The sequence below is a fragment of the Tenrec ecaudatus genome, chromosome 1, assembly GCF_050624435.1.
Source record: "Tenrec ecaudatus isolate mTenEca1 chromosome 1, mTenEca1.hap1, whole genome shotgun sequence".
In the NCBI taxonomy this organism is placed as follows: domain Eukaryota; kingdom Metazoa; phylum Chordata; class Mammalia; order Afrosoricida; family Tenrecidae; genus Tenrec; species Tenrec ecaudatus.
In genome coordinates, this window is record NC_134530.1 from 208,172,508 (window position 1) to 208,195,065 (window position 22,558).

Here is a 22,558-nt window from a genome sequence, read left to right on the forward strand (position 1 = left end):
AGTCATCTAAGTTTATTAAAATGAATGTCTTCTTCAGATTTTCTAAAAATTAAAGAGCAAAAAATTAAAAGAAAAAGTTATTATTTGGACAGATCAAGATCTAATGCAAATTTTGAAAGTGTGGGAGTGTGAATGTGTGCATATATATACAGATATGTACATATATTTTAGTTATATCTAAATATCACTTCTGAATGTATTTAAATTTAATATTAATTATAATTGATTTGTAAGTTGATATAACTGAGCATTAGAAACTAATCTTCAAATGGAATATAATTCAGTTATGCCACAGATCTTGGAGAAATGTCACATTTATTCCAAGAGTTATTTGTTACTTAGTCTTCTAAGTGTTTTGACCAGTGAAAAGTTAACAACACAATGAAAAAGGGTGAGAATAGTATGATTTAAGGAATGCCAATTTGTAACCCAGGGGACCGGTATTTGCATACTAATTGTAATATTCCTGCTGTCACATTATCTTCAGCTTGAAGATCAGTCAGAAAGAGAAATTCGGCATCATCTGTGACAGTCAGACAGTGGAACGAAAAATGCCAGTGAAGTGAGTTGCTGTTTAAAGCTATTTTTATCTTGGAAGATGTGCAAATGAAACACTTGAGTCTTCATTAGTCTTGATGTTTGGTTTCCTTCATTTATGATAAATATGCTAATTGTTGTCTTTCTGATTTATTTTTTTTCCTCTGCTGATTTCTTGTTTTCTAAAATGTTTATACAACATTCTGTTTGCCCTTGCAGTTTCAACTTGCTGAGATAAACAGAGGTAATTAAATGGTGAAGCTCACTGAGTACTCGTTATGTGATGCATTTTCAAAATTATTAAATACATGTTATACATTACATATGTGTGTATATATATAAATCTTGCACAACTTCTTTGTTATTGCGATGTCTAACAAAGGACTTAAAATGGATATTAACTGTCGGCTAAGGAAGCAGCTGTCGCTTCCTTGAGCACATGGACTCCTCGCTAATCGTCCTTTCTCGGGCACACTGCCAATTGAGTGTGAACGGGAAAGTTGTTGCACTCCACACTCGTTAATGCAGTACAACTGGTTCTAGCTGGCTCCATTAGCAAGATAACTGGTAGCTTTCACACAGATCCCATCTGTCCTGGCTCTTTTCTGGACACAGAACATCAGTACTGCTGGCTTGATGACACTCGCTGAAGGAAGAAAGCAGAAAAAGCATCATCCAAAACCCTGTGACATGTCAACTGTGCAATTTTTCCTCTAACACATGGTGAATTTTTATGGCAAATCAGACACACACACACACAACAATTTATGGCTATGCATAACAATTTCACAGAAAATTAAAAATTTACAAATAGGACGAGTCAGACAAACTCCCGATTAGAGTTATAATTGAAATCCAAATAAAAGATGAAAAATCAGAAATGAGGAAGTAAATTGTCTATTTTTTTAAGGCAGATGAAATTCAGCCCACTCAATACAGTTCAAACCAGTCCCTTCTCCCCCCGAAATTTCATTAATGGATTGTTTCTCTTGACCCTTACATGCTACAATTGCATCTTCGGAAAAGCACAATCATATTTTTCATTGACAGCTCACCTAGGAGATATTCTACTTTTATTTGATAAACTCAAAGTTTTAAGAACCTGACTCCAGGGTGCCAGCTCTAGGGGATGGCGCTGGTGAAAGGTTCTCTCTTGTTAACTTATGTTTCCAGATTCCTTGGTCATCTCATGTCATGTGGCCTTCCTTCAATCGGGATCCTAGCTTCTATCTCAAAAGAGATTGATTTATGACACGGCCTTCTCTAACACTGCCACATTAATGTAACAAGAAAATCCTTTTTCAAATGGGATTTTCTAACCACTAGGTTGTTGTTAGGTGCTATTTAGCCAGTTAAGATTAATAAAGACCCTATGAACAAAAACAGAAACCCTGTCAGATTCTGAAGCATCCTCCCCGTGGTTGATAGGTTTGGGGTTACTCTTTCAGCCACAGTGTCAGTCCATCTCTCATTGAGGGCCCCCCTTGTTCCCGCTGGTCCTCCACTTCACAAAGCATGATGTCCTCTTTCAGGAATCTCGTCTGAGATCGTGCCTGAAGTACGTGAGGCAAAGTCTCACCGTCCTCCCATCTAAGGGGCATTTCGGCTGTATTTCTTCCATGCTAGCAGTCAGGAGTTAGTATTTACTTGTGTTTGGAGTACATAATCCAATCTGTTACAGCCTTTTAGAGTGAATGTTGTCCATTTTTCCCTACCTCACAGACCTCAAGGTAGAAAAGAAGAGTGATGATTTACAGTTTTCAATTGATGTCTCACATTGCTTTCCTTCCCCCACACCCCAGCATGCTTTAGGACCTAGAAATTCATGCCTTCAGCTCTGCCTTACTCTAATCCTCTTATCATTGTCATCTACCAGCAGTTTGAAAATTATTGTCCTTCTTCTACTGTAGCTTTTAATTCCCTGTTAGCAGGTCAACATTTAATGAGACATTTTTAAAACATATGAACTTGACGTGGCCATAATATAATTCCAGCACTATCTATTTGATAAAATTTCTGCTGTACCAGATATCATATGAAATAGAGCATACATTTTTTCCCATAAGACTGATTTATAGTACACAAAACTTTTAAGGTAAAATTAAATCTTATACTGGATCTTATCCCCTATATGAAAGATGGAAATTGAACAACAGAAATATTGTAAATATCCATGAATTGTTTTTTCAGAACTATTACAGCTAATCTTGTGTCACCCAAAGGGAAAGAATATTTTATCGATAAGAGAACTGTAAGTCATAAAAGTTTGCAAAATGAGTTGCCAGTCACATAGTCCAGGTACCTTTTATGGCGACCCCTACAATTACCAGAAAATACAGCTACAATCTCAACAGAAGAGAGAACGATCCTCCATCCTAACAAGACATAATAAAACCTGTAGCAATTTACAAGAAGCCATGGGGTATCAAACTATAGAGATGATTTCATTCCAGCATAGTTAAGATTAATCACTTTTATATGCAAATGTAAAATTTTATAATAGCTAGGATTGAGATTTTCTCTGTTTTATTAAAAACAATTTTAATAGACCTTAAATTAGATCATCCTTTTTAATAATTATGTCGCTTGCACACCACAACTGCATAATATAAAATGTTCCTTTTTTTCTGGGCAGCAGGTGTTTTCTATGAATCAGGACTTATTTCATCAGAATCTTTGTTTATTAAGAGGAACAATGTACAATATATTTGCATCTCAGAAATTCATATCTAAAATCTGATTTATTATTTCTGCATCGAGTCACCAAAAGAATATCTTCTTCAGAATATTTAAGTCTATAAATCTTGACTGCTTTGGAAAAGATATTAGTTTGTAGTGACAGATGCCTGGATTTAAATAAATCAGCCCTGAACTAGAAGTGGGCGAGCCGGGAGAGGACTACAGGCTGCCTCCAAGTGGAAAAGACTCCTCAAGACACTAGGAACAAGCATTGTCAGTATCACCACCTGTCAGAAATTCTTAATCAAATAGTTTCCAACTTTCTCAAGGTGCATAAATAGCTGAGAGTAATGGCACATACAGTCATAATAACATATCTGTGATTGAGAAGACACTTACTACTGTTTCACAGAACAATAAGAAGTAACTCCCTTGTATCTTTATTATAGCACAAGAATTTTCAAATACCGTTCACATTGTCATCTAGATCAGGCACAAGTTGTGAGTGCTGATTATTGGTGTTGGTGTCGGTGGCCAAGGCAGGGAAACAGAGCATTGTATGGGCCTTTGTGTGGTTTGGTTAGTAAGGCCAACCTCAACTAGAGGATGTAATTCAACAAACACGCATGCTCGGATATTACTAGAGGGAACAGAAGAAAAAGATCGCAATGCTATTGTCAAGGGTAGATGCTGTTTCTACAGGTCGCCAACCTCAGATGTAATGGCGTGGTCAGAAAACATGGACACACTTTTAACCAACCAAGGTAAGACCCAAGAAATGCTAGGTTGTGAAATACAATAGTAAGAGTTTAAAATCATAGGCATATTATAAGGTATGGGTTCAATCAATTCCTACTCATAGTGACCCTATAGGACAGAATAGAGCTGCCCTATGGGTTCCTGGCACTATAACATTATGGGAGTAGAAAGCCTCATCTTTCTTCCAAGGAGTGACTGATGGTTTCAGACTGCTGACCCTAAGGTTAGCAATACAACGTGTAACCACTATGCCACCAGGTCTCCTCCAAAACAGTTGCATAAATATACACCAACCTACAGAATTGATTCATTCTATAGATGAAATTCCGTGAATGGAATTAATTTAGAGCTAAAGACAAATTATAGAAATGCCAAACATTCAAACAAATAGAAAGTTCCAAATAGCAAATGAGAAGTTGACATTTCCTTGGACTCAACTATTATTCAAAAAACCAAACTCACTGCTCTAAAGTATATTCTGATTATCCCTGAAAAACAATAGTAGAGTTACCCCTATGGGTTTCTGAGGCTGTAGATCTTTAAAGCAAAAAATAGTGTCATCTTTCTCTAATGGAATGGCCAGTGGACTCATACTGCTGACCTTGCGGTTACCAGCTCAATGCCAGTAGGCTCCTCCAATCATTATTAGATGGATACAATTTTAACTTTAGCATGAGTTGACAGAAACATACAAATGATTGAACATCTTAAATAAATGACTTGCTTTGTGCTTTGTAGGGTAAAATAAAAGGGTTTTAAAATATTTATTTCAACTGAGTTAATCTTAATTTTAGTGAGTACAAAAGTAAATTTAACTGTATCTGTGAGTATACAAATACAGATGGTGTATGTATATATACACTTATTGATGTAATAATAAATGAATTTGGGTTACTTACAAGTAAAATATCCCAGGATTTGATACAAAATAAATTTGCACAAATATTGCTGTTTTTAGTTGCATTCAAATCAACTCCAACTCAAAGCTACCCCTATGCACAGAACAGAACTGTGCCACACATGTTTCGAGGTTGTGGCACTTCCAGAGCAGATTGCTAGCCCTGTCTTCTGAGTCACTTCAGAGTGGTTTGTCCCAATAACCATTTGGGTTGTAGTCAAGTACTTAACTATTTGTGCCCACTGAGCCCCAATAGCATATGTCATTTACAAATGTACCTAGATCTTTTGTTTAGGTTATAAATAACCCTGATTTGTATTATTACATATTGGGATGATGAAAAGAGAAAAATTATATATAATGTTAGTTGAAAGAGTCCTTAGGAAGGAGACTGAGGACACTGTCATGTGCTCTCGTGTACTTTGGACATGTTGTCAGGAAAGAGCAGTCTGAAAAAGGACATCATGCTTGGCAAAGCACACGGTCAGAGAAAAGAGGAAGACTCTCAGGGTGATGTACTGATACAAGGGCGGAAACAGTGGATTCAAGCAGCACAATAATTGTGAGGATGGGACAGGCTAGGGCAGTGTTTCCCTCTGTTGTACACAGAGTAGTGTATAGAGTAGCAATGAGTCGAAATTGACTTAATCGCATCTAACAACAGCCTCTTGTGTGGCACAAATAGTTTGTACTTAACTATTGACATAAATGTTGGCAGCTGTGTTAGTCCGGGTGGACTACAGAAGCAAAGTCATGGACACACATAGATGTATAAGAAAGAGGTTTATATACAAGAGTAGCTGAATATTGAGGAAACATCCCAGCCCAGTCCAGATCAAGTCTGTAAGTCTAATATTAGCCCATATGCCTGATACCAATCTGTAAAGCCCTCTTCAGACTCAAGAAATACATGCAGTGACACTGAATGCAGAAGATCACAGGCCAGTGGGTTGGAGGTCTTCTGGATCCAGTGACACTGCAAGCATCTCAGCGCTGGCAGGGTCTCCACGTGGCTCCTCCAGATCCCAGGGCTGCATCAGGGTAGGTCCACGTGGCTTCTCCTCAGGGATGTCTTGCAGGAAGTGAGCAGAGAGAGTCTCTCTTGCCTCCAAGAAGGAAATTCAAGAGTTCCCAGAATTCGCAGAAGGCCACTCCCACACAGAGGCCCCATTGGATATGACTGATTGACAGATTAGATTCCACCCCTTTGCTCTTAATCCTCAAATTGCCAAACAGATAACTATCACCGCAGCTAGCACACCCACAGTAGTTCTGGTGTTCTGCTTCCATACAAATTACAGTCTTATTCTGGTTGCCAGGAGTCAGAATCAAAGCAATGACTAGGCTTCTTTTTAATATATTGCACTAGTCAACTTGCATATTTTTCATTCTAAAAGTAAAAAAAACACACAGAAGAATTTTAGAAATGTTTATGATTTATTGAGGCAATTCCACCTAGTACAGAGTAGCACGGACCCTGTGGGCTTCTGAGGCTGTCAGGCTTTGCATAAGCAGAAAGTGTCCTTTTTCTCCAGAGGTGTGGCTCGTGGCTTTGAATTGCTGACCTTTTGGTTTACAGTCCAAGTGTAACTCAATATGTCGCAAGGGTACCTGTTTCTAAGATTAATTTCAATGATTGTTTGCCTTTTAGATGACTAATCGCAAAGTATCTACATAAATTAACTCCCAGCGTTCACCTAACAACATATGTCACAGACATCAAGGATGGGGAATTGCATAGTGACATAAGGCCTGAATCGTTTTCTTTTTCTCTTAAGCTCATATACCCATTGTGACAAGTCAGATTCGCTAGAAGCCCCTGAAGGTGTCTCTTTACACAGTGAGTCCACTGGTGACAAAATAAAAGACAGGACCATAGGTCGTACAGAGATGGTGGAGCGGAAGACAGACACGCCATCTGCATCCCCCTGGGAATTGATATTTCAAACCCACATAAAGTGAAAAGAAAGTATAGATGCATGTGAACAGCTGTTTTGCTAGGTATAGGGGAGTCAACATGTATGTATCATAATACTTTACACAGTTAAACAAGTCACTAAATTACCTAACATTTTTGGACTTGCATGTACTAGGCAAAGCACATTGACATGGTTTGCTCCTCTTGCTAACCCACTGCATTTAGCCAGCTGCCATTCCACGCTGTGCAAGCTGTCCCGAGAAATCACGATTTCTCAATGTACACAGGGTGTTATTCCAAAATCATTTTACATCTCTTGAATTTTCAAATCGTATAGAACCATTGTTCCATAAAATAGTGCATCCAAGACAACCAACCCTGCCATTAGATTTTATTCAGTTTGCTTGGGTCCTAAGTCAAGTAAGGAGAGGAAGAAAGCGAGGATAATTGGTCATTCATGCTAGCGCCTCCCTAAAACTAAAGACAGAGGGAAATGAAAATGGCTCATGAATCTCTAGCTCCTCAACACTGTAGGATGTGTTTAGGGAAATCTTACAGGTTAAAAATACCGCATAGTTTATTAACATATGTCTACTATATCACCCATCATGAATCTGCAATGTTTTTCAGTTTTATTAAGGCATACTTCATTTTTTATTAAAAATTAATTTTACCGTAGATTTTGTTTAGAGTCCCCCCTCCCCCTCACACACACACTTCATCATTATTTGGGACAAGCGCAGTACAAATTGGAATCTACTGTTACCAAGAGGGTTTTTATAACTAAATGTATGTCACAGAGTATTCTTGGATGCATTTTTAAATGAAGGAAATGTGTGAGTAATTGAATTTTTATATAGTGCTCACTTAATGCCATCTTCGCTCTCAAATATTTCCACCGGGAATCTTAATTGGTACCGTACTTGATAATCTTTTTACAGAAACGTGTTATTTGACCCCTATTTCAAATTACACACACCCATATAATTGGATCTGTTTTAAATCCAGTGCCTCTAGACACTTTAATCTTGCTCCACGTTCCCTTGCTATATTTCATTCTTTCTCTTGACTTCCAACAACTCCCAAATACCTGACAGGCTCCTTCTCCATAAACATTTACATTTTATTTGTCCCCGGTCAGTATTTTTCTGGCCTACTATTAATCCAAAAGTTATTTCACTCCTTCTTTTAAAATGGAGGAGGACCCTGCTCGTGATGTGGGTAAACCCAATCTTACTACCCACAAGATTGGAGCTTGACCCCCAGCCCCACCCCCAGCTGCTCCATAGGGGAAAGATGAGGCTCTCTGTTGCCCTAAGACTTTCCGCCTGGAAAACGTTAGGATGCTGTTCTGCTCTACCCTATATGGTCACTATGGATCAGAATGGACATAACAGCAATGGGCTTGTTTGGGGAATTTTATTTTAATTTTTTCCGAAGTGGAAAACTCTCTGGACAGCACTCAGAGTGTAGCTGCTTTGAATTCATGCAAACAGGGCCTTCACAACACGTGGGGGGTGGGGAGGGAAGCCAGAGCATTTTGGAAGGCAAATCTAAGTTACAACAAACACTCGTATGCTTCCCTTCTTGGGGTGCACATCCCACTTATGTGCAGACACCTGCTGTCAGAAGGGTGCAAGCAGAACACTGCCTCCCGTGACCCTCAGACACTGACTTGGAGGGCCGGTGCTGCAGGAAAAAGGCTGGGCTACTAGCTGCAAGTCCGCCATTAGAGGCCACCAGCTGCTCAGAAGGAGAACTACAGTCTCAGAAATTCACAGGGGCCGTTCCATTGGGGTGCTATGAGCCAGAATTGACCTGATGTCAGTGAGTTTGAAGTTTTTTTGTTTTGTTTGTTTGTTTGAAGATATTGGATTGATCCACTCAATACAGGAATTCCAATCTGACATCACTGATCGCCTATCTAACTAGAGTACAATTTCACAAACTTACTTGGTCTACCACTCTCCTTTAGTTCAAAAACAACAACAACAAAAACATCTCAGGTTACCACTAACAGTTAAAAACCTGTATGATAGCCCATAAAGCATCAAAAAAGACTAGGTATTTGTGTTTTTAGCCCCAAGGGGTGTATTACCGATTTTAACAAGCATGGCATTCTCAAATGAGCTCTAGTTTACCAAAGGAAAAATATTTCAGAGCACAAACTGATGAGATAAGCAAAGAATGAAAAGTCTGAATAAGTGATAATAAACTCAAAAGGCTGTACAATTGATGTGCACATTTAGCTGGAAATGAGCTTGGAAGTAACACGTCCTGTAGTTAATAAACCTGTAAAATGCATGTACTAATTAGAGCAAGTACAAAAATCTGCAGATAAGTGCGCCCTCATTTGCAGCCCTGGGTCTTAAATTACTGAAGAAATGCATGGTAGGAGCAGGAAGTAAACTACTGGCACAGAATAAGTAAAATGTTTGCTTATTTGGTTTTTGAACTTAAAATTATCTATCAACATACACCGGGGGGGGGGGATCATTTATGTCAAATATCTTTACCTTCCTTAATTTCTTAAGTGACGTTCTTCATCTTGATTCCAATTGGCTAATACCAGCATACAATTATTCAGCCAAAACAATAGTCAATAGCTAATCCTGCTTTGCTTTAAGGGAAAACCAACACATTCTAACTCTAACATCAAGTTGGGTTTTTTCAACAGATAATTCAAATACATAAATGATTATGTTGAAGTTAGTATCACATAATTAACTGACTGGACCTGGGAGTATAGTGCAATGAATCTAAAGGCCCATGGGGTTTCTGTGGGAAAAATGACCATTAAGACCTATGCTTCCATGTGACTTCCAGATTTTTCAAATCAAGGGGGGAAAGTTTTCTTTGTCAATGGAGCCAATATAGAACGACAGATATACATAATTTATATTTATAATGAAAAACAACCACACATATGGCTATCAAGTCGATTTAAACTTATAGCAACCCTATAGAGAACAGAGGAGAACTGCTCCCTAGGGATCCTGGCACTGTCAAGAGTTGCAGAAGCAGACTGCCTCTCTCTCTGGGGAGTGCCCAGTGAATTTGCCTCCTGGACCTTTCCCTTCATAGTCCTACATTGGGCCCCCAGAACCCCAGGGGTCCTTCGTGTTCATGATTAAGATTTTCAGAAGTTAGAAATGGAATCATGCTTATGTTTGTTGTATTTAGAAGGACTGATAAACATTTGTTCATTGAATAATAAATGCTCAAAGTGTATCGTGCACTCATTTTGGTCATTCAACTGTTGTGTGTGATGTTTACACATTTTTCTTATATATTTTAAAGCTGGTCTAGATGCTTTTAGAACATTTCTAAAATCAGAGTTTAGTGAAGAAAATGTAGAGTTCTGGCTTGCCTGTGAAGACTTCAAGAAAGCAGAAAGTTCAGAAATAATTGTCTCCAAAGCCAAGATGATCTATTCTGAATTCATTGAAGCTGATGCCCCTAAAGAGGTGAGTGAGCCATTCCAAAATAGTGGAAATTAACCATTAGCACATCTGCTACCAATCAGAAGATATGAAATCTTTCTAAATAATAACCAATCCCCACTCTAATATTCAGATAGAAAGTATTAGTAGATTCCAATTGGTCCTCATTAAGATAACCATCTTATCTTCCTTTGCTTATTTACTGATGAATCATTTGTCACTAATTCAGTATATATTTATGACTCCTGCAATGCTCAAGATATGATCAATATTTCAGGCTTCTTAGTCTGTCATGTAGACTCTTAGGAAAATATTCTACTATCTGAAAATTAAGAATTGTAAACCACAAAATTCCACTTAAATATGCAGTTGGGATAAAGTTCAGTTACATTTTTCCTTTACTAAACTGTTAAATTAAGTAAGGTCACTAGGGAGTAGAATTCATAAATACATATTAAAACATCAATATGGGGGGAGCAAATAAAACTAAACCATAAAAGTAAAGACTCTTTATTTTTAATGTGCTAGCTAGACAAATTATGACATATAATGAGCCCTTGTATTACAAAGAGGAGTTCTGTTTGATGATGAAAATAAGCCAAACGTTTGAGACATTGTCTCACATACTTAGAACCCCCCCCCCCAATGCTGCTTTAATATAAGGGACAGACAAAGGACCTCAGAGAGAAACCCAGCACATGGACCATCTCATTTGTATTTAATAAAATCCCATAGCCAACTTCATGATAATCTCCACATACCTCTTGAATGCTCAACTTTAAACATTCTACTTTGAGCCTGCTCTGTAATCCTCATCTAGTATATCATGCATGCAAACTGTTTAAAGCACTAAGTTTTAAATAAGAAGTTATGTTAAACTACAAGCATAAACCTTAACCAAGCTTTCAGTTGCCAAATATATGAACAATTTGCCTATGCCAAGAACTTCAAAGTATTGGCATCCAAAAGAGCAAACCAAAATAAAACTCATGTCAAGGCAATTCCGACTCCAGCAACTGTGTTGTGCAGAAGAGAACGGCCTGTGTGGGTCGCTGAGCCTGTGAACTGCCCGGCAGCTGACTACCGTGTTTCCCCCTCAGGGGAGCTGGCGGAGTTGAGCCAAGGAACACTGCATCCCCAGTGTTCTTTCCCAGTACGGATTCCAAACCCAAATTCTATAGGGGTAAATCAGATATCGTCATAGGTAACCTGGACCACAATCTATAACCCCCAAACTAGATGCGTGGTATGAGAAGGATGATTTGACTCAGGGGGAAATGGAGAGGACAGAAGAAATGCAAACACTTTGAGAAGATCTAACCCATAAAATTGCCAGATCAGTATAAGCATTAATTACCGCCGCATTTATTGGTCTAGCATAGTGGAATAGGCATGAGCTACTGAAGCATGCTCTGTAATTCATTGAGGAAAAGTCAAAGAATGTTAACTCCTCTGGAGTGGTTTCAATATACACTTCATAGTCAACATCTGAGAATCAGTAAATAATTCCAGAAAAATTTAAATGTAATATATAGGATTGTCAAATTGATTAATGTGTCATTCCCTAAAAGGTTTTGAAATTAACCCTAATTTTATTGTGCTACTCTTCTGAAAGCCAGATTTTCTTCTTTTTGAATTCATCTAATTAACTGCAGTTGCTTTAGATTAGTATTATCAAACATTTGTATAAAAAGTCTACTCAGATATCTAATCTTTAATTATTTCTGAATGCAAAGTTATAATACAAACATTTTTAATCTATCATTTTTGACAAAACACTATTACTTCCTAAACTTTCTAAAGTAATAACTATATGAAATTTCAGCTAAATAGTGTAATTTTATTTTAGGAAATAAAGTCTCTGAGTGATTTTATAATATACTAATCTAATTAACTTTTACTAACTCAAATATAAATGAGATTATAAATATTTTCCAAAGTAATTGTTATGTTATCTCTATCATCTCTAATAATGTTTTTGTTAGATATGGTGAGTTCAATGAAAACAAGTAAACAATATATATGTATGCATACATTTATGTTGGAATATAAATAATAAATATATGTGTTTATGTTGGAAATGATAATTTCTTTGAACATTTTTAACATTTGGATTATTAATGAGCACTGTTGTCTCATACTCTTTATGAATTGCTGTCTTCAAGGTATTCCTTCATAGCTTATCTGTTATATGCTTTATATATAATACAACTATTGATATATTGATTCATTAAGCTGCCTTTTTGGTTGTCTCTGACCACAATGTAGTTGCAGACTGGGCGTGATGTTGTTGTTGTCAGGTGCTGTCTGGTTGTTTCTGACCCTTAGCAACCCTTTTAAGAACAGTACTGAACTCTGCCAGACCTTTGCTACTGGGGCAATCCATCTCCTTGGCAGTCTGCATCTTTTTGCCTTGGCTTTACATTTCATCAAGCATAATATCCTTTTACAGGGACTGATCCCTCCTGATAACATATCCAAAGTACCTAAGACAAATGTCACCATCCTCATCTTTAAAAAATCATTTTATTGGAGCCTCTTCCAGCTCTAATCACAATCCATACCATCCTCATTTCTAAGGAGCATTTAGGTTGTATTTCTTCCAAAAGAGGTTTGTTCTTCCCTAGGACTGAGTGGTCCTTTTCAACATTCTTTGACGACACCATAGTTCAAATGCATCCATTCGTCTTTAGTCTCTCATTCATTGTCCATCTTTCACATGCTCCCTAGCCCTATCTTTCACAAACTTCCCAGCAACAATCCAGATCAAGTCCATAAGTCTGATATTAACCCATATGTCCAATCCCAATCTATAAAGTCCTCTTTGGACTCATAAAACACATTCAATGATGTGAATATAGGAAGATCACAGACCAGTGAGTGGGAAGTCTTGTAGATCCAGTGGCATTGTAAGCATCTCAGTGCTGGCAGGAGTCTCCACCTGGATTCTCCAGGTTCGGGGTTCTGGCTACATCAGGGTAGGTCCATGTGGCTTCTCCTCAGGGATGTAGCTCAGCAAGTGATCAGAGAGAGAGTCTGTCCTACCTCCAAGAAGGAAGTCAGGAGTTCCCAGAATCCTCAGGAGAAGGCCAGGCCCATACATAGGCCTCATTGGCTATGACTCGATGGACAGACTAGACTCCACCCCTTCACTCTTAATCTTCTCGAGTCCCCAACTGACACAAGATTATGTAACTATCACAAGTGTATCAGTCTTCAAAGTGACATCCTTGCTCTTGAACACTTTAAACAGGTCAGGGCTATGGAGCAGGTGTGCTCCATGCTCGTCACTGTGTGATTTGACTGATACTTTGCAGAAGTGGTTAACATATAACAAAATGTCAAATATATAGTAAGAAACGTAATAACAAACCACATTTAAAGTTTGTTATTAGTACACTGGAGAGAATGGTTAATTCAACCTGGATTCACAGATGTGGTGATGCTATGGGTTAAGCACTAGACTACTAACTGCAAGACTGGTTCTTATCCAGGGACCATGCCTGGGAAAAAGAGGTATTCTGCTGCCATCGGGATATATAGTCTTGAGAATTCTCAGAGACAATTGTGAATTAGAATCAATTCCACAGCAGAGGATTTGGTTTTGTCTTGGGAGATTCCCCAAACCTACTTGACAAATGATGTAGGTTTTGAAAAATTAGCCATATATTATATAGAGAACAAATGAAAGAGTATTTTAGAGTAGTCACAGGGGTGAGATATAGAGATACAAATCTCCCTCGGTTTTGAAGAGATTGAAATCTTTAGTCTTATTAAAGTGAGCAGAAAGAAAAGAGGAGAAATTAGAAAAACAGTTTTGAGAATTCTCAAGCCCAGCAGTATAGAGAAAGAGAGGGCAGAAGTGCTCTATATTTATCTAGTAAGACGTGTTGATGAGTGACTGATTTAATGTGGAGATCAGAAAACTCAGTAATTTTCCTAAGTAAAAACGAATTCAAAAATTAATGAGATTTACATGAATATGTTCTTCATTTTAATATACAATTATAGTTGTGTAATTGACATTCATAAATAATCAAAATTAACCAATTTTCTTGGCAGATGGACTAAAAACAAAGAACAATGATAACAGCCATGTTATCTAGATGCCTATTAATTTCCATTTACTTTATTTTATCGGATCTATAAAATTGAGAGGATGACAATATTTAAATCAATGTAATTAGATATTTTATGGTTAATAATATTAAGTTTATAAAATTATTTGTCTATAAATTGGCATTACTAATGTTTGTCAATTTTCTCCTCTGTTAGACAAAGAATAAATACAAAATTAAGGTTACATATCTCTATGAGAAGTTATAATCATTTCACCAAACCTTGATTCTCTCTCTGTTAATGTGTTTGTTATCTTTTTTTTGGTTCCTACTTTAATAGGGAGTTAGTTAGATATAATGGAAAGCCAAACATTTGGGTTTTAATTCGGACTCTGACTATGTGGGGAGCTATTTCATCTCTCTGAGCCTCAGTTTTCTCCTCCATAAAGAGGGCACAGTAACACTAAGTACACAGAACAGACAATGATAAGGAGATAATGTGTCTAGTTACAGATAATGCAGAATGATCTTTTAAAATCTTAACCTCTACCATTCTTTAAACAAATTACTGTCAAATTTTACTAAATCTACCTGAAAGCAACTGCTACATTTGAAAACAAGCAACTCTGAACGACTTGATAAATTTGTGAACTTCAGCACGTGTCATATAACATCAAGCTCCTAAAAGAGCTACTCACAGAACAAAGTGCATCCAGTTAGGGTCAGTAGCAAATAATGCAGGAGAACAACAAAGTGAGAGAGACAGACAGACAGACAGACAGACAAACCCACCAGTCACTTCATGGAGAACATTGAGGCTGTTGGTTACTGTAAAGATTTACAGTCTGGGAAATCCTATATTAGGTTGTCATGAATCAGAATTAACTTGATGACTGTGGCTTGTTTTTGATTATTTGTATGTGAGTCAGTGTGTGTGTGTGTGTGTGTGTGTGTGTGTGTGTGTGTGTGTTTGTGGGCGTGTAAGCCAGATATTTTGACTAAGTTGAAAATGAGAAAATTATTAACCAAACAATATAGTGTTTTAAAGTGTCTCTGCTTTGTACACATTGAAAAATTTGGCAAATAATAAAAATTCTTAAACTGATATTTATTTTTCTTCAACATAGACCACATGCTTCATAATATTGGACAACCTTCAATTAAATTATATTATGTGACTTCAGGAAAATATTTCTCACTTAAAATTTAAATATAAGTTCATATCTATCTAACACATTGACATATTTTAAAACACATTACAACATTTTTCTTTTAAAGAGTAAAACTCAAGACAGAATGGGAACTAAGACATAACAGAGAAATTTGTTTATATCAACTGTCATTCTTGAGATTAGAAAATTAATTCCAGTGTAACACTAAAAACCATAAAAGTTTTGCATTATAGAATTTACACTTCATTTTATTACCAATTCAGGAACAAATATATTGGCAATTAGTTTAAAATATCAGTACAAAATATTAAATTCCTAAATTTGTTAACTAAATGTGAGAACATAATTCATGAAACAATAAAGAAATTTAGTCATAAGGAAAAGAAATTTCAATAAGACTACCTTTATGCAAAATTTTAATATGTATTTCTGCTTGTTTTTATTAATGCAGCAAAATGCTATTTATTAACTGTTTTTAAAATAGATTTATCAACACATAATTCATGTCTTATACAATTCAATAGTTAAAATATATTAGAGAGTTTGCATATGTCACCACAGTCAATTTTAGAACATTTTCCTTAACTCGTATCCATTATCGTTAGCTACCCATTTACCCCATTCTCACCTAATATAACCCTAAGAGACTATTAAACTAATTACTGTTTTTAATACCTTTACTTACTCTGAGTTTCAAATAAAGAAAATTACTTTTTAAAAACACCCAGCAACAACAAAACAGAAAAACTTCAAGAGATAGCAGAGGCAATTAAAACTAAGAAAAGTTAAAAAATGGGTCAAAAGAAAAATCAAATGGTAAGGTGTTAAATTTTGATAAACCTATATCTGTGATACTCTATATCTGTGATAAACCTATATCTGTGATACTCTGTTTTATAATGTACTCTATTTGGAGAGAAGACTATTCACATCCTTGGTCAATGTACTGAGAAAGTTCAGTAAAGGCTTAATCCATGTGAGGGCTATGTAAATGATTTGGGGTCTACACTTCCACCCATAGCCTTGTGCAAAACAAGTGCTCAAAATTTAAGCTTTAATAGATTCTCCCCTTCTGATCTTGAATTTTATTGTCAATAATTCTTAGATCACTTTGGTTTCTCAGGGAAGATTTAGCTGACATCACATTTAAATGGCCTCTTTCAGATAAACTTTTCAATCTCCAAACACTATTTTTTCTGAGAGTCTGGCACGATCTGATTTCTTCACCACACTTTGCAATAGCACTGTGTTTTCAGTGATCACTTCATGGAGCAGGTATCCAGCAAGGCGAAAACATAGAAACTAATTGTTCTTTGGTTAGGGCTTAAAATTAAGTGTGAGCTCAACATTCATTCCTGTATCTACAGGTTATGTATGTCCCAACCCACTTTAGACACAACATTATCAGTTTCTTAAGAAATAATATAAGTAACCCCACAGAGTATTTGGTCATCCTATCAATAATATAAGTAATTTAGCCAATGATATAGAATTTAGAACACTATTGAGATAAGAAATATATATATATCAGAAAACTTTTAAAAGTAAAAGCATGGATTGTTGACTTGTACAGATTTAAACATGAACATTGTTTATGAAAGTAATGAATATTGGACACAAGGCAAAAATTTCAATAACACACATTCACTAAACAAAACTATATCTTCAAGACAAATAAAACCACAAAAACAAAATAAATAAACATTCACCGCCATGGGGTTGATCCAACTCAGAGCAAGCCTGTGGGTTTCTAGAGAGCTCTTATCTGTACCAGTGTACATGCTCTGGTTTAGCCAGATATTTAAGTTAGAACTGGGGTCATGATAGTGTGTGTGTGGGGGTGTAGCATTAAAGAACTGAAAAATGTATGTTTTGTCGATGTTATACTGCACCGTAGCTGATGCATCCCTTCCTTTCACCCTTCTGTGACAGGATATCCAATTGTCTACAGAAGAGTTTGGGGTTTCCATACCCCCCCAATGTTCATATTAATATGATTATTTTATTAGGGTTTTCTAATGCCGGATACCTGACCCCATTGACATTTCATGATCACAGAGACTGATGTACTTCTTTCATGTGGGCTTTGCTGCTTCCCAGCTAGATGGCCACTTGTTTACCTTCAGCCATCTAAGACTCCAGACACTATAGCTTTTGATAGTCAGGCACCATCAGCTTTCTTCATCGCATTTGCTTATACACCTATTTTGTCTTCAGTGATCATGTTGGGAAAGTGAGCATCACAGAATGCCAGGTATGAGAACAAAGTTTTCTTGCATACAGGAAATACTTCAGTACAGGCCCAATGTCTGTCAGCTACCTTGATATTTAACATACCTATATGTACATAGATCTATGTGCCTGTAATTACATGTAAATATATTTGCATATGTATGTGCCTGTATTTATACCTCTATAAATGTCATTTGATTTCTAGTTCTTTCCTCTATTTCCTTTTACTTGCCTCTTGTCCAACCATCATGTTCAATCATTATTCAGCTCTCAGTAATTCCTCTCAGCTACCTTGCACTTGCTCAAGCCCAACAAGGCATTCGACACCCTCCTCGCCATTGATTTTAGGTCACTTGTTGTTCCCTTGTCCCTGGATTTGTTGGCTCTCCCCTTCCTTTCCACCACCTCCCACTTTCCTATGTCCCCCCAGAACCATCGGTCCCGTTATTTTCTCCTCTGGGTTGTTTATGCTGCCTATCTTATATAGATAGTTATGGTGGCAAAAAGAAGAGAAAAACCTATAAATAGTTCCAAATCTGTCTGTTGACCTTTATGACTCTTTTCTAGTCGAATTCGATAAGATGCCAAGCCCTGTCTCTGAAGTCCATTTTTGGGATTCCTTGGGATTCATTGCTTTCTCCTCTTGCTGCTCTGTTGCACTACCTTAATGCTGAGCTTTAGTATGGTGTGATCAGACTGTTCTGCCCATTTTTAATGGGATTTTTTTTTTAGTTCTAGATTTTAATATTAGTTTCTTGTCCTTTGTGTCACTGTTAAATACTTTTTCCCTCAGTTTGTTCTCTTTTTTACTCTTCTAGTGAAGTTTTTGTGCATATGAATGTCCTATTTTTAGCAAGTTAGAATCGTCTGTTTTGTCTCCTACTGTGTACGTTTCCTTCATTACATCTAGTGGTATGTCTAAGCCCTGCACCAGGGCACTTAGTGTGTATCTATGTTCCCATGGATGATCTTTGTAACTCTGGGATTTATATTTAGTTCTTCAATGCATCTTGAGTTTATTTCTGTACATGAGGTGGTTTTTTTCTTGTTTCATCCTTCTGAATAGGATATCAATTTTGCTACCAAAATTTATTGAAGAGGGTCTTTCCCATTTAATAATTTTTGTTATGTTGTCAAAAAACAATTATCTGTAGATGGATGGATTTATTTATGCATTTTCTACTATGTTTCATTGGTCTATGTATCTATCCTTATACTAGACCAGGTTCCTTTGACTACTGTGGCTGTGTAATAAGTTATAAGGTGTGATAACACGAGACAACCTATTTTAATATTCTTAATGACTTTAGGATTTAGACCAAAGTTACAATGCATTCATAGGTTATTTTTGGTAGTTCTGATAGCTTCACAATAATAACCCTTACTGCGCATTAGCCTAAGAACCCTGGTGGCCTAGGGGATGATGTGCTGAACTACTAACTGTCAGGTCTGCAGTCCAAAACTACCAGCTTTTCACAAGACATATGAAACTTTCTATTCCTGTGAAGAATTACTCTTTGCAAAACCCATGGGGCAGTTCTACCCTGTCCTACAGGGTGACTGGAATCAGAATTGATTTGATGACAGTGAGTTTATCCATAAACATGGGATTTTCTTCAATTTTTTCAGGTTTTTTTTTATTTCTTATAATAATGATCTATAGTTGGGGGGGGTTGTTGTTTGTGTCAGTTATTTGTTTCTTTGGTGAGGTTTATTCCTAAGCATTTCATGATTTGTGTGGCATTTGTAAATTGCATTGTTTTCTTGATCTTTTTCCTAGCTCTCTTTGCTGCTATACAGGAATCCGATTGCTTTCTGTGTGTTATTCTTATATCCTCTCACATTACTGAATCTCACAATTGTTCCCACCAATCTTTGTGTAAATTCTTTGCGGTTTTACATGGATAAAATAATGTCATCTGTAAATAGTGAGTTTCACTTTTTCTTTTCCAGTTGTATTTTGTTTATTTCTGCTTCTTATCTAGTGGTACTTGCTGAGACTTCCTGCATGATATTGAATAAGAGTGGTGACAGGATGATCTCTGCCTCATTCCCAATCTCAGGGAAAGGGTTTTCAGTTTTCCCCTTTGAGCATGATGTCACCTTTTGGTTTTTCATAAACAGCCTTTATTGTGTTGAGAAATTTTCCTTCTGCCTTTATATTGTTAAATCTTCTTATTAGAAAGAGTGTTGGACAGTGTCAAGTTCCTTCTTTGTGTATGCTGATGTGAATATGTGGTTCTTCTTCTTTGTATTGTTTAAATGGAATATTACATTAATTGTTTTTTCTCATGTAGAACAATCCTTGGTTTACTTGTCATGAATCCTACTTGATCATAGTGTATTATTGTTTTGACATGCTGTTGGATTCTGCAAGCCCAGATTTTGTTGAGCAACAGCCCATGCATTTTTATGAGGGAATTGGTCTGACTTTCCTGCCTGACTTTGGTATCAGGATTATGCTCACTTAGATGGTGCACTTCACAAAATTAGTGTGGAAGTTTGCTGTCTTTTCTCTGTCCTGAAAGAGTCTGTGTAGAACTGGTGGCAGCTCTTCTCCAAACATTCAGTAGAATGCCTCTGTGGAGCCACCTGGTCTAGAGCTTCCCTTGCTTGAACATTTTCTGACCACCTGTTCTATTTTTCCTTCTGTTATGGATCTGTTTTGGTTTGCTACGTCTGTCTGTAATAACTTGGGTAGATGGTGTATTTCTAGATATTTGTCCATTGCTTCTGGGCTTTCAAACTCATTAGAGTATAGTCATTTATAGTATTAGTTATTCTTTTTAATTTCATTTGGATCTGTTATAATGTCGACTCTTCCATCTTTAATTCCTTTCCCTTGATCTATGAATTATTCTAAGTGTTTTCAACATAGCCAGGGAATTTTGATGCTTATAATAAAGAGAAAAGCTTATAATCATCTTGACATAGCCTGTTATTTTCCAGAATTTTCTCTCTCCTTTCATAACAAAATATGAGCAAACAAAAGAAGATATCATTGCCCAAGAGGCAATTCATGCTCATACTGATCCTGTATGTTATGGAGAAGAACTAAGCACTATGTGATTTTCTTGGCTGCGTTCTTTACTACGTCAGCAGATTGCCAGGTCTTTCTTTGGCAGTGCCATGGTTAAGTTCACATTTTTCAGTTCATAGCCAACAAGGAATCACTTCTGTTACCCTCTAGTACCACACTCTCTCTATTTTTATAACTTCATAAACTATGAAGCCCAGATCCAAATATATTGTACTAGAAGGGAAAAGGTGACAGGAATATTTCTTCTAACACTCTGAAGTCATATTTGGGGGGGAAATGCAGCATATCAAAACATAAACAAGGAGGTCTACTGTTTTTGGAAAACTATCCCCTTTCCTAACACTATTTAAAATAGCCTTGCATTAACATGTTGGAGTTGGTGAAAGAAACCAGTCAATCTTAGTCTTTTTCAGCTGCTTCAGCATGGCTTCAGCTTTTGTACACCTGTTTTTAACCATCCATATATATTATGAATTTATATGTGTCATCTTCTTTATCACCACAGAAACAGGAGGGAACCGGGTTTCTATTCAATTGCATCTTCCTTTGACTACTTGTCTAATCAATCAAGCTGGTTTTGAATTCTATAGCATCCATTTCTCATGTCCAATTCAAGGTGTTAATACTGCCTTCCAACTCTGTCATCGATTTCTGTTTCCAGAGCTAATGATAACAGAAAGATATAGCCCTCTGTGCGAGTGGGTGCTTCTAGGGGCTTCAAACTTTGCAGTTCTCAATTTTAACAGCCAGCCCTCAAGAATAGGTTAGAGAATATTTGTTTGCATTTCATTATGTCAAAAATGAAGCAATACTGAAGGCGTTAATAGCAATTAAATACATTTTTCCTGCAATGAAAGCGATGATTATAGGCGGCTTTAATTTGAATAATATTTCAGCACTGTCGTGAATGAGCCCTCAGATGCTGCCTACAGCATTTTAAGTAAGGCATTTCTTTCATATGCATGCACACGTCCTTTGGATAATGACAGTCGCCTGCTACACTATCCATTCTAAATTAAGAAAGGCTATTTAATTTGAATTTCAGAGCAAAATTGGAAATTTTCATTCAAATTATGTGAAAATATATAAGGCCCGGTTTAGGTTAACAAGAGAGGCAACAAGTACACTTTAAAATGAATGCTTCATGCTAAACTAGTTGATTGAAAGCACTGACATCACAAGGAAGGTGTAAATTATCAAAATCAAAACCCATTGCTATGGAGTCAATGCCTACTCACATAAAATGACTCTTTATATATGCCAACGTCCCTCAGAGTGGGGGAAGCTGCCTCTTAGGGGTGCGACTGCACAAAGTAGATACCTACACTTTATCCTAAACAATGGGTGATAGTACAACATTTTTAATTGCTAGGGGTGCACTGAGTAATGTTTTTTTCCTGAAACATTTAGGGCAACTAAGCTTAGAATCCTGGGTCTACACAATTTTTGTACAATTTTGTACAATATTTTCATATAAAAATATACGGGTACTGAACTACAATAACATTTGAATGCTATTAAAAAATAAGTGTAAGAGGCCCCACGTTCATGTATCAAAATACCTACAAGGATGAAAGTACCTAATGTACTTTTTGAACTGTCTCGTGTGCTTTGGTCAGAGCTGTCACTATGATTCAGTTACAAGGACATGTCAAATCCCTTGGTTTTGTCTTCGTTCACTTACAAGCATCCTCGGTTGGTTTTATTATGGCCATTGTGTTCATGCATGTTGGTATTGCCTATTTTCCCAGTGTTTCAGTAATAATATTGTAGCAATTAGTGTTTCTAAATCTTTATCAGTAACTTTTTGGTAGTGAAGAGC

The 22,558-nt window shown here is 36.7% G+C and overlaps 1 protein-coding gene across 1 annotated transcript in view; it reads left to right on the forward strand.

Moving 5' to 3' along the window:
* Positions 1 to 551: 551 nt before the first annotated feature.
* Positions 552 to 22,558, forward strand: part of RGS21 (regulator of G protein signaling 21) — a 33,920-nt gene continuing 11,913 nt past the window's right edge. Inside the window, exons 1-3 of the mRNA XM_075540511.1 lie at positions 552 to 562; positions 3,904 to 3,980; positions 10,092 to 10,258. Coding sequence (XP_075396626.1) covers positions 552 to 562; positions 3,904 to 3,980; positions 10,092 to 10,258 — 255 coding nt within the window. The remainder of the gene's footprint in view (positions 563 to 3,903; positions 3,981 to 10,091; positions 10,259 to 22,558) is intronic.